Below are 12956 nucleotides of genomic sequence, written 5' to 3'. Positions count from 1 at the left end.
CTGCTCGCAGCTATATTTTAAAATTGGAATTTATCTGAAATAAAAGAACTTTGGAAACTTGGGATATTGTAAGTACACGAATGCAGGAAATATATTACACTGTGCAAGTGATTTTTGGATATTTTATTGCAAAATTCGTACATATTGGACCTTTTACAGAATCCAGTGATTAGAGTTTATTAAGTTGTAAATATGGATATGTTTCTTACAAAATGCATCGGTTTGCTTCAGAAGGAATTTATTAACCCTATGGAGCAAAATTGAAAAGAACAGCAAAACGTTGAATGATTACGGTATAATAATAATAATAAAAAGATGGAAATGGTCAACAAAGTGAGCGTCAAAGCTACTCACCTCCTTCCTCCATGCTATCCACTTCCAAAACAACAGGTTACATGCACCTATACCAAGTGATGTAGCAAACTGGAAGTGAAAAAAATTAAAATTAAATACATCAATCCACACCTGGTCATTCTGTAAAAGAAATTCAGGAAAGATCATCTAAAACCACGTATAGTAGATCACAAACCTGGTCAATTATAGCCATTAATCCTCGATTCATCCAGCAGCTTTCTTTTTCTCTAGTAGACGTGAGCAGACCAATTCACTCTGGAAGACCAGTTTGCTTGTAAACCAGCATAAACACCTCGATCAGTGGGGTTGAAGCGATTTGACTGAACTCGGATCATGTCTAAAGATTAAGAGACATGACATAAAATTAAGCATGAATTAATTTAATAAATTGATATTAAAATGGTATTATTCATTATTCAAACACTTACTTGCAAAAAATGTCATTTATGATGATCTCCATAAGGAAAAGAACAACTAAACTAAGCAAAAGCTCAGTGGCATTTTTAAATTTAGGGAGCTGATTGTTTGTTTCTAAGCTTAATAATCCACTAACTACATCATGCCTCCTGCAAGCAAAAGTTTGTTTTGTTTCTGTGTCTCGGTTGTGTGTAAGTTGAAGCGCTATCATCCCGAGACAAAGAAAATATAGCTATTGGTTGTCTGAAGTTACCTCATGGGATCACAGTAGTTTAAATTAAGGACAACAAATACATGTTTGATAATAGATTTAATAAATCAGAGAACTATTACAAGCAACTTCTGGTTTTGCCTTATTTTCTTGTCTGTAACACACGGTGGCGCCACAACTCTTTAAATTAATTTTTCATTTTCAAGTTTCATTTAGGTGTGTCTCAGGATTTACAACAGATACATTTATGCTTTAACACTTCAAACAAAGTAAATATTACAACTAGGAAGTGTCTAGAAACATCTAGTAAAATAAGTATTTAGTTTAAAGAAGAAGTTTGCTTCTTTACAAAGATATTTTGAAAACTAAAGAACTATGAAAATAAAGCCACAGATTTACATTTTATGATCAAAGCCAGTATATCAGTAGTATAGTACATTGATTTCAGACCCTGGCAGAAGTTATCATTCCTTTAAGGGCTTGTCTTTTTCCTTGCAGCTTAACTTCTTTACACAAGAATCAGGCAAGAATGGTACTTTCTCCAGGCGGGACAAATAAGTTAAGGGCTGGATAGTGCTGCTGATGTTCAAGAAGGCATAACCCACTGGCTGCACATAGCAAGTGAAGGTCTTGTGTGGATAATGGTCTTCAAAGGGGAACAGAGCAACTGGAGGGAGATAGTTGCTCACGATGATGATCAAGATAGACAGCACCATCTTAAACGCCTTTCTTTTCATCGGATGCATCTCATCTTTACCAGAGCCTCGTGAGCGTTTCAGGGCCCAGAGGATGCTCACGTTACACACCACCATCCAGGTAAAAGCAAACAAGACCTCAAAAGTGAAAACCTTTTCAAAGTTGGGCAGACCACCAACAGCTTTGGCCGAAGCATAAGCAAAAGTGAGCAGCAGAACCACGATGGTCAGGCCGATCCTGTATTTGATGTCCTTCAACTGTCCGAATGCGATGGGGAAGAGAACGGCTATAAATCGATCCAGACAGACACACGAGAGGAAGAGCGGCCCGCTGGTGTCCTTAACGCCATAAGAGAACTTCAGAGCCCTCCAACCCATAGCACTCTTCCAGTAGTAGAGATTGAGGAACAGTATGATAGTCATAAATCCGAAGTAGGCGTCCATGAAGGCCAGGCAGCCCAGGAAGATGTCAGAAGTTGAAGGCTCATTCCGGGTGTTTATCAGGTTTGCTAAGACCAGGATGTTGGCAGGTATTCCTATGATCACGTTGAAGGACTGTATAGCTAGGTCAAAAAGGATACCACTCACCATTTGTTCGCACCCATCAAACACACTGATGGTATGCGTTGAATTGTCGGAATCGGTCGTTAGGTTAGAAGAATTCAGGTTGCTTTTGAGGATGTATCTTGTTATTCTGTTGTAACATAGTTGACCATCCATGACTTCTAGTGAACTGAAACCAATGAATGAAATTCTGGAGGGGGAGAAAATTAAATGATAAAGGTAATTGAACATATTAACATGACAATATAATTAGACATTCCTGTTAACATTAATGATATATGTTTTAGAAATGGATATCAAATTTATATTGTTTTATACTAAATAGAGCCTTGAATGGTGAAGTGTTTATTTTAGGGCTGACCAAACCTGCTCTTGGAGGGCCACTGTCCTGTATATCAATAATGCATCCTTGAACCAGCTAATCCATGGCTTGACTAGAACCCACACAGGTGTGTAGGGTAGGCTAAACTCCGTAGGACATTGGCTCTTCCGGAGCAGAATCGAACATCCCTGACTTATGTCCTCTTAGGGAGGCAGTGGTAGCCAATCCTGCTCCTGGACAGGAAAGTCCTGCAGGGTTTAGCTTCATTGCCTTTACACTGCTTAATAGGTAAATTTGTGCACATGTAATTATACTTTAAGCTTCATAGACTTGGAAAGTCCATTTACTGTAGGTCTTCCCCAGGGGTAGCCAATTATGTTCCTGGAGTGCTACTGTCTAACAGAGTTTAGCTTCAACTCAAATCATGTAAACCTGAACCAGGTAATTAAGGTGTTCAGGTTACTTGAGAATGACATGATTACTTCATGTTTTGGTGCAGGGTTGCAACTGAAGTGTGTTGGAAGGCTGTCCTTTACGAGCAGAGTTGTACACTTTCCTGAGTGGTAATGAGTTCTGTTTGGTACAGGGCGTCTGAGAAGATTCAATCTAAATGGCAATTCATGGATCATCTAAAATTTTAAGATCTGACAATACATCAGCTATGACAAACAGTGTCTCCCCTGGGGATATTCTCCTGTTATCCTGCTACATATACCCATAGGAGGGGAGCCACAGCACAAACACAAGCACACAGAGTACACAACACATCTGTGCAGAACAACTGTCAAGAGGGAATTCAGGGTCTATAATAAACAGACATGAGACCAGCCCCATTTGATTTAACATGAAAATTGATTTGCCAGGAATGTCATGTGTTGCATGAGTTAATTCACTGTTTTTCTCCAACCCTGGTTCTGGAGTGAGTGACCCCCAACACTGCACATTTGGTACGTCTCCCTATTCCAAGGGTGTCCAATCCTCCTCCTGGAGAGTGAATGTCCTGCAGAACTTGGCCCAACACACCAACCTGGAAGTTTCTAGTCATCCTGAAGATTTTCTTAAGCTGGTTTAGATGCATTTCATTAGGGTAGGAAACAAATCATACAGGAAGTTGGCCTTCCAGGACCAGGATTGGACACCCCTACTCCAATCAAACACCTCATTATTATAGGCTTCAATAGATGTGTTGCAATTAGATACTGTAAGAAGACATGCAAAAGTCACACTGCTGGCGGTCCTCCAGGACAAAAGTTGGGAAACATAAAACATGTCAAACCACAACTTCTGTGGTCCATCTGTCTCCTTTATAGTCGAGTGTTGGTGAAGCACCACCCTAAGTCAAGTCTGAAGGGACAGCAAGCTTCATGAATTCTTGTCATGTCATTCTCTGTACCACTGCTCCACAAGGGTCTCAGAAGGACTCTCGTGTCCTTACTCTCTCTCCCTTTAGGCTAAACTCTCTCCAGTGGTACACCTGCTAAAGGATAAGGAGGCTCTCAGGGATTGATCTTAATCAGTTGTGTTTTTCTCTTTCAGCCCTGGGGACTTCAACCAGCTAGAGGGGGATAATGGAAACTTGATTCTGACAAGTGTTAAAGTCATTTGAGTGTGTTAAGTCTGTTGTGAACAATTCACACACTCTCAATCAGTGGTTCTTAACAGTGGTTCAGATGTACGCCCAACTCTACACAACTTTTTGTATGTCTCCATAATCAATCCTGATTCAACTTGCTCGTTAAGTAGAGACTCTGTAACTTGAAATGGGTTTGCTAGATAAGAAAGACATCCAAAATATCTACTGTTGTGGTACAGAATGACCAGGGTTGGGAAACACTGCTTTAAATCAGTATCATTCCAAATTAAGTCAAGAAAAAATAACCACGTATTCTACATCTGAAACAACTTTAATTTACATAATCATTACACTATGGCAGAGAAATAGCCAAACAAGTTTCAACCACATCCCTCCTCCCTCTTCTCTGTGACAGGTGCAACACCAACTTAGCAGAAGTATAGATTGCAAGAAGGTGTGTTTTTGATTGATAATTTCATCAACTGGTGAAAGCAGTTTGAGGCAGTTTTAAGGGGTTGTATACTTACATTATTGAAAATGAATAAATGAATTGACCTATTGGTAACCTTTTTGAGCTCCTTATGCTACTTTCCTCCCCACCACCCCTTTCACTTCTGCTGAAGCAAAACATGCAGTGGGGTGAATCTTTCTTAATAGTGCAGTACAATAGAGGTAAAGCTAATCAATTCTCATAATAAATTCGGTCACATAATCTCTTATTTTCCATGCAAGAGTTATAGAAAACAGGCTCTCTTTTGAAAATTGATTGTGTGCTCTTCTTATGGATCTTTGATCTTACACCAAGTGAGCCAAACACCCCCAATGAAAGCTTGACTGTTTAGAAAACTGATAATAATGTTGGTAATATTAATGTTATAATAAACACATAATATTCCCTTGGTTCGAGTGTTGACTCCATCATGACTAAAGTAGACCAGAAAAGGCATAAACTGCCAAGGCACAGCATTATAAATGCAAGGAGAAAAAAATGGCTCTTGGTTTTGTTCTTTTATTATTAGTGCAGACTGATCTCATGAAATGGCCTATGTATGACACACCAATTCGTATTTAAATTTTTGGCGTGCTATCAATACGCATAATCACTTTTCAGCGTGTTTATGAACACCGTTGACTTAACGTTACTTTACTGTATATATAAATATATGACCTACCCCAACCCCGTCCCTAAACCTACCCGTCACTTGGGTTAATACCATTTATGAGTCTTCCCCTACCATCCTAGTAAAAAAAAATATCGCTCCCCAGATGTAGATCTACATTTTGCTTCATTTCGCTCTGACATTTAACAGCGTAGACATAAACGCATACACGCGGATAGCTCAAAATGCGTATAGATAACACGGCACTTGACTTTAAAATGGCATGTATGTTTACGCAAACGTCATGATGTCATGTTGATTAGTGAGTGTCCTCTCACCAAAATAATACCAGATGAATGTTAATCAATTATGGAAACAAACAATGTTTTCCCACATGCTAGTCAACATGATTCTGCTAAACTCGGCAAATTTCCTAAATCGCTTTGCTGGTGTGACCAGTTATTGAATTCACATAGCTTTCTCTTCTCATTTTGCCAATAATGTACTGCATAAGTATTGTTAAGATGTTTTGGGACAAATATTACAACTTTGAATAAGTAACTTATCAGTTTCCCTTCTCCAGAAGACATTTTTTTCACATTCCACCTACAAGTCTTGTACTTGTATTTGAATAGTATAAAAAGAAATTAGCTAAATCTAGCAAGTACAATTTAAAAATCAACATATTTATATGTTACTGTTGTAAAAATGATGCGAATAAAAGAAAACTTCAAAGTTTTAAAAATGTATCAAAAATCTCCCATTACCATCAGTGTCATTTTACATTGTTTTATTAAAAACTCTTTTTAGTTAGAATAGTTGAACATACACTCAGCTCCACCAACTGCAAAATAAACAACCATTTATGTAATGAAAAACCCTATGGCACAAATAATGACATTATTAAGGCATGTATAAAGGTATTTCGGGCTATCAATATGCATAACATGAAGATCGAAAAGATAGAAAAGGCAAGAAAACGTGTGCAACTTACCAGATAGACGTTTTTAGTCGTAAAGATGTGGGTTCGATTGTGGAGTCGCCTTTATAAACATCACGAGGCCATGAGGAATTGCAATTGTTGATAGGAGGCAGGGTCTTTTTTGAGGAGCTTTCTTGACTCGGTCCCTGATGGTGAATTAGATTGTGTTTTCTAGATTCATCTTTCCTCACAGGATCAGAACTATTTTGGTGGATGTTTTCTTGGTAAAAGCTCATAGTGTGTTGCTTTAGAACTTACTCATTAGGATTATCTTGAACCATATAGATCCAATTTAGTAATAGGAAAGAGCAGCTTTCCTAAGAAAAAGCGAGAGATCTTTAAGTTTTTACATTTTCTACCTACGATGTTCCCACATGTCCATTTTGGAATAATAAAAAATCAATTTCTCTGAATGTAATTTAGCCAATATGTTACTCATTCCAAATTGACAAAACATTTAAGAAATTTAGTCTGTAATACTTCTTACAAAAGCACAGTGTACTATTATTATAAAAATTACTCTATGTATGAGGGCAGTGAAAAGACTGCATAAATTCAGTCAGATCAGAGAGAATAAATGGGTTCGGTGAGGCATGATCCAGCCCATCACACAACACCTCTCCCCTGACTCCGACTTACATGCTCCAAAACTCGATCTGGGGGCAGATTTGCATCTTGGGACAGGTCCTGGTTTTATACCACCGGCCCAGAGGCCCTCGTGTCAGTCTGTCACCCTCTTTCATTGCAAACAGAGAGCACAGGTGCAGGACTCTGCTGCCAGTATGTGTGCACTGTGTATTACTATTTGTGGCTGCTCCTGATGGAGGGTTTCATAAGTTGGAGAAATCGATTTTTATGATTGTGTATCAAGACTCTAGAAAGTCTTATGAAAAAAAGTAGGTATTTGTAAAGGAAACTAGCAAGTGCCAATTACTCAAACACTTACTTTACTTAATGTAGTTCCTACAGTATACACATGGGGATCAATCCGGCTCATGGAGATCTACACTCTTGCAGAGTTTTGTTCCATCCCTATACTTTAACACAGCTGCATTTTATAACTGCAAAACCTTAATGACCTAGTTCAGGTGTGTTTGAATAATGTCAGATCTAAACAGGCTGATCAGGATTGAACAGTTCCCCTGTTGTACAGCTTGTCAGCTTTCCCATGGGCTAAACCAGTATACCATAATGCCATTTTGTGTCCATTAGGGACTTCTTTTCAAAGTTGAATGGATTTTACCTGGATGATGTGGTGATCTACAGTAGGTCCTGGAAAGAGATTCTCTTCCATCGAAATGATGTTTTAAAGTCTTTAAATGCCATAACTGACCATCAACCAGAAGAAATACTCACGGACACAAACGGTAAGTTACCTCATCCTAATTTATCCATTCATCCATCTTTCATGACGCTTTATCCTCTGTAGGGTCATCATAGAGGAGTGCTGGATCAGAATATCTCAGGCTGAAGGAGGTTACGTTATTGGTTAGGGCAAAATTAGACCACACATGGAAAAGCTGGAAGCCAAAATCACTGAAAAAAAGGAAAGCTAGAGCTTTTGGACAAATCGGCAGGTACAGGAGATTCGTTATACAAGGGAATCACCTCTCACACGTACTAAATGCTTAAAACTATTTTAATAACAAACCCTGTGGTTAATTTTTTGACTCATGTGAGTCTTCATCAGAACTTGCATGCGTTGAAACGTAAACCACATGGTTTGTTATTAAAAATTAGTTTGGGAGTATTTAGGGAGTGTGATAAAAGTAGAAGTGTAGAAGTTCTTACCTTTGTTTGATTTGTATTTTTTGGATCTTTCTCTAATTTTCTTTGGAGATCATTCTCTAGGGTGTGTTCGTTTTTCGACTGGAAAAACCTTCTCCATTTTGCTACATTGGCAGCCCGCGAACTGGACAAGAAAAAACGCCGCTCCTCTAAGACATATTTGACTGAATGCGAGGAAGCCTTTCACAAGCTAAAAGAACTGTTGCCACACATAGGTCAGATTTATTGTCCATGTTGATGGCTCTGATGTGATGTGTCTAGGTACATGTTCAGGGAGAATCTGGGAAAGAGATCCATCCTCTTCCTGCACAGACAACTCTTCGATTGATAAAAGAGGTATCAAAAGGAATATTGAGAAGCATGTGTCAAACAAAATATGCACATTCCGTTTCGACATCCATCACACATTTTATTGTGCTTGCAAAGTAGTAGTGGGTGCATGTATTGATAAATGTTTTGATACTGTGACTTTGGCATTGATAGACAATTAAATTACGACCACTGTGTATGGAAAATATGGAGAAAAAAGCCCAAACTTTGCTTGAATTGCAGTTCTGTTGTGAGAGAGTTGAAATGTAATGCAAAGTCACGAGTACAAAAAAATACAAATAAAAAATCATCCATGGGTATGTGGATCATTTACATTTAGTCATTTAGCAAACCCTTTTATCCAAACCGACTTAAAAATTACGGCTAAATTTAACCGAGGCAAGAAGTGTTCAAAAATAGTGAATTATTCAGCGCTTGCCTCAATCCTACTACTCGTTGGGATGGCCGAACGATACGAGGATGCCGGGGAGGAAGTTGGATGTTTCGCCGGTGGAGGGGAGGGTTGACCTCGGCATATTGGCGAGTGTGAAGCTGTTCGGGCAGGCCGAAAGCTGCACGAAGAAACCTGGGGCTCGGATTTATTGTCAGGCAAAAAAGGAGTGGTCCTGGGGCCGGCAGATTGTGGCTGAGGATCCAGAGGAAAGTCGGTCTTGTCGTTGCAATAAACATGCAGTTTACAAAATATTGTGCAGTGCCTGGCTGTGGAAGAAGACAGTCACTGCATAAGCTTCCTTTGGATTCCAATAGGACTGCTTAAAATTTACTTTTAATGACGTTCCAGCTGATGAGGGTAAAACATTGTCCGTCTGTTCGCTTCATTTCACTGAGGATTGTTTTGTAAACAAGACTGGATTTGCAGACCGATTAAGCTTAAAAAACGGTGATGTGCCTTCTATATTGGATCCGACAGGAATGGTGCAACACACGGACTCTGGGTCGAACATGCATGGGGGGATCATTCCGGTTGGCATTTTACAACATTGGACGCTTTCAAAACAATTTCCCCCACGTGCACCGACGGGTGAGTTGAAACTCATTTTAATATGCAAAACTGTTATCCACTCACAGCAACGGGTGTTTACCATAGACTGTAAAAAAAGATGGACGACGCCCCTTCGCTCTTTTTCATCGGAGAGAACTGTAGCCGCCAGTGTCTCGATATGACGCTGACATCTTGGGACCTGAGTCTGCGCACTTGCGTGTTTCGGGACCAGTCATGCGCAGTCGTGAGCAGGAAGTAAAGCCGCGAAATCAAGGCCGCGCCCTCCTTCGCGCTGAATCAAACACAAGCACACGCCCCGCACTTTCATTAAGTGTCCTCTGTCTGCTTGATTCTTCTCCAATGGTGTCCGCTGATTGCAGAACCTCGTTAAAATAAGGTAAATACAACTACTAACCACATAATCAACATTATGAAAAAAGTCAGCTGGTGTTTCAGTGACTACCTCGCACAGAGAACCTGTCAATCACAGCTGTCAATCATGATGTCAGAGCACCGTTTTTATCATCACATAACTAACTAAAAACAAAATTATTTTAAAAACGAACACTTGAAATTACATCAACGTGATAGAAACTACAGTAAATGACAGAAACTATCTTTGGAAAAAGGATATGTGAAGTGTAATTTAATTGTTTGGTTGGTCTCGCGTCCCATTGAATAACATGGGGAGGCGGGATTTATGAGCTATACTAGGACCGGTCACAGGGGGGCGATCGAGACGTTTTGGCTTCACTTTTGAGGGCTTGTGCGGCATGCTTGGTGTTTACTTTCAAGTCTTCAATCCAAGACGCCCATAAAAACCGAGCGTTTTTGAGCTAGGCTCAAAACTAGGGTAAGAAAATAGCCTATTACTTATTCATTTAGATGTTTCTGAATGTAAAAACCAAGCGAACATCATAAGTTGACCACAGACAACAATATAATCAAATTTAAAAAGCCAGTTCATGCCCCTTTTAACTTCAAACAGAACTAGTGTTACGAGTCCTACTCACCCAGCTCAGAGCAGCATTTGAACCGGGGTATCTGGCGTGGGAGGTGGGTGCGCTAACATGGACGCTAAAGACTGGAGCCTCTTATGTGCCTCTTAAGGACAGGGGGTGAAGTTTACACGCACAGCTCTTACTGGCCTACGTCCGTTACACTCAACCAACCCCCTAAACTTCACTCCCACCCAGGTCACAGCACCAATTATAGCCAGTCCTACTCGACTTGCTCTTAGCGGGATTCGAACTAGAGTCTCCGGGGTGGGAGGAGGGCACTCTAACAAGGACGTAACAAAGTGGAAGTGAAAAAATTCAAAATTAAAGTCATCAATCAATACCTGGCACCAACACTAACCCTTTAAGTCATTCTGTAAAAGAAATTCAGGAAAGATCATTAAAAACCACATATAGTAGATTGCAAACCTGGTCAATGATAGCCATTAAACCTCGATTCATCCAGCAGCCTCCATGAGCAGACCAATTCTCTCTGGAAGACCAGTTTGCTTGTAAACCAGCATAAACACCTCGATCAGTGGGGTTGAAGCGATTTGACTGAACTCGGATCATGTCTAAAGATTAAGAGACATTACATAAAATTAAGCATTTTAATTTTATAAAATGATATTAAACTGGTATTATTCATTATTCAAACACTTACTTGCAAAAAAATGCTATTTATGATGATCTCCATAAGGAAAATAACAACCGAATTAAGCAAAAGCTGAGTGGGTGGTGGGGGGTTTAGTCAGCAATGCCATTCTCTCTTCCTTCTGACTGCTATTGTCTTCTTCCAGCTGGATAATGTAGGAAGAAACCTTGTCTGTTCACAACCTTTCATTCTTCCACTGTAAACTGACTTTCCACACAGTTTAAACTATCAGCCGAAAGCGCTTCAACTGACACACAACCGAGACAAAGAAAATATAGCTATTGGTTGTCTCAAGTGTCACAGTTACCTCATGGGATCACAGTAGTTTAAATTAACGACAACAAATAAATGTTTGATAATAGATTTAATAAATCAGAGAACTATTACAAGCAACTTCTGGTTTTGCCTTATTTTCTTGTCTGTAACACACGGTGGCGCCACAACTCTTTAAATTAATCTTTGAATGTTTCATTTAGGTGTGTCTCAGGATTTACAACAGATACCGTTTAACACTTCAAACAAAGTATATATTACAACTAGAAAGATCATCTAGATCTTAGAAACATCTAGTAAAATAAGTAGTTGTAGTTATAAATTTCCAACAAGTTTACTTATTATTAAGTTTACAAAGATATTTTGAAAACTAAAGAACTATAAAAATAAAGCCACAAACTTACATTTTATGATCAATGCCAGTATATCAGTAGTATAGTACATTGATTTCAGACCCTGCCAGAAGTTATCATTCCTTTAAGGGCTTGTCTTGTTCCTTGCAGCTTAACTTCTTTACCCAAGAATCAGGCAAGAATGGTACTTTCTCCAGGCGGGACAAATAAGTTAAGGGCTGGATAGTGCTGCTGATGTTTACAAAGGCATAACCCACTGGCTGCACATAGCAAGTGAAGGTCTTGTGTGGATAATGGTCTTCAAAGGGGAACATAGCAAGTGGAGGAAGATAGTTGCTCACGATGATGATCAAGATAGACAGCACCATCTTAAACGCCTTTCTTTTCATCGGATGCATCTCATCTTTACCAGAGCCTCGTGAGCGTTTCAGGGCCCAGAGGATGGTCACGTTACACACCACCATCCAAGTAAAAGCAAACAAGACCTCAAAAGTGAAAACCTTTTCAAAGTTGGGCAGACCACCAACAGCTTTGGCCGAAGCATAAGCAAAAGTGAGCAGCAGAACCACGATGGTCAGGCCGATCCTGTATTTGATGTCCTTCAACTGTCCGAATGCGATGGGGAAGAGAACGGCTATAAATCGATCCAGACAGACACACGAGAGGAAGAGCGGCCCGGTGGTGTCTTTAACGCCATAAGAGAATTTCAGAGCCCTCCAACCCATAGCACTCTTCCAGTAGTAGAGATTGAGGAACGCTATGATAGTCATAAATCCGAAGTAGGCGTCCATGAAAGCCAGGCAACCTAGGAAGATGTCAGAAGTTGAAGGCTCATTCCGCGTGTTTATCAGGTTTGCTAAGACCAGGATGTTGGCAGGTATTCCTATGATCACGTTGATGGACTGTATAGCTAGGTCAAAATTGTAACCAGCCATCATGTCTTCACACCCATCAAACACATTGAAGGCATGCGTCACATTGGCTGAATCGGTTGTCAGGTTAGAGGCGGACGGGTTGCTTCTGAAGATGTAGCTGAATCTTGTGTCATGACGCAGTTGACCCTCCATGACTTCCGAGGATCTAGAATGAACAGAAAAACATAATGTGTTAAAGGATTAGTTCACTTTTGAAAAAACTTTTGCTGATAATTTACTCACCCCCATGTCATCCAAGATGTCCATGTCTTTCTTTCCTCAGTCGAAAAGAAATTAAGGTTTTTGATGAAAACATTCCAGGATTTTTCTCCTTATAATGGACTTCCATGGGAACCAGGTCCAACCGAGGTCCAAACGACAGTTATAACAGTTACAAATGCAGCTTCAAATTTCTTTAAACGACACCAGACGATGAATAAGGGTC

At 39.7% G+C, this 12956-nt stretch overlaps 2 protein-coding genes across 2 annotated transcripts; both read right to left on the bottom strand.

The window, feature by feature from the left end:
• Window positions 1-545: 545 nt before the first annotated feature.
• LOC120473188 (G protein-coupled receptor 183) lies at window positions 546-6540 on the bottom strand. Its single transcript, XM_039662889.2, has 2 exons — window positions 6231-6540; window positions 546-2431 (listed from the first exon to the last, which is right to left on the bottom strand). The coding sequence occupies exon 2, from the start codon at window positions 2395-2397 to the stop codon at window positions 1447-1449; it is 951 nt and encodes a 316-aa protein (XP_039518823.2). The 5' UTR covers window positions 2398-2431; window positions 6231-6540; the 3' UTR covers window positions 546-1446.
• Window positions 6541-11599: 5059 nt separating this feature from the next.
• On the bottom strand, window positions 11600-12744 carry LOC120473057 (G protein-coupled receptor 183-like). Its single transcript, XM_039662679.2, has one exon. The coding sequence runs from the start codon at window positions 12662-12664 to the stop codon at window positions 11714-11716; it is 951 nt and encodes a 316-aa protein (XP_039518613.2). The 5' UTR covers window positions 12665-12744; the 3' UTR covers window positions 11600-11713.
• Window positions 12745-12956: the final 212 nt, after the last annotated feature.

Source organism: Pimephales promelas, chromosome 3, assembly GCF_988280905.1.
Source record: "Pimephales promelas chromosome 3, fPimPro1.hap1.1, whole genome shotgun sequence".
Taxonomy (NCBI): domain Eukaryota; kingdom Metazoa; phylum Chordata; class Actinopteri; order Cypriniformes; family Leuciscidae; genus Pimephales; species Pimephales promelas.
The sequence above is the reverse complement of the archived record's forward strand: the minus strand, read 5'-3'. Positions and strand labels throughout refer to the sequence as shown.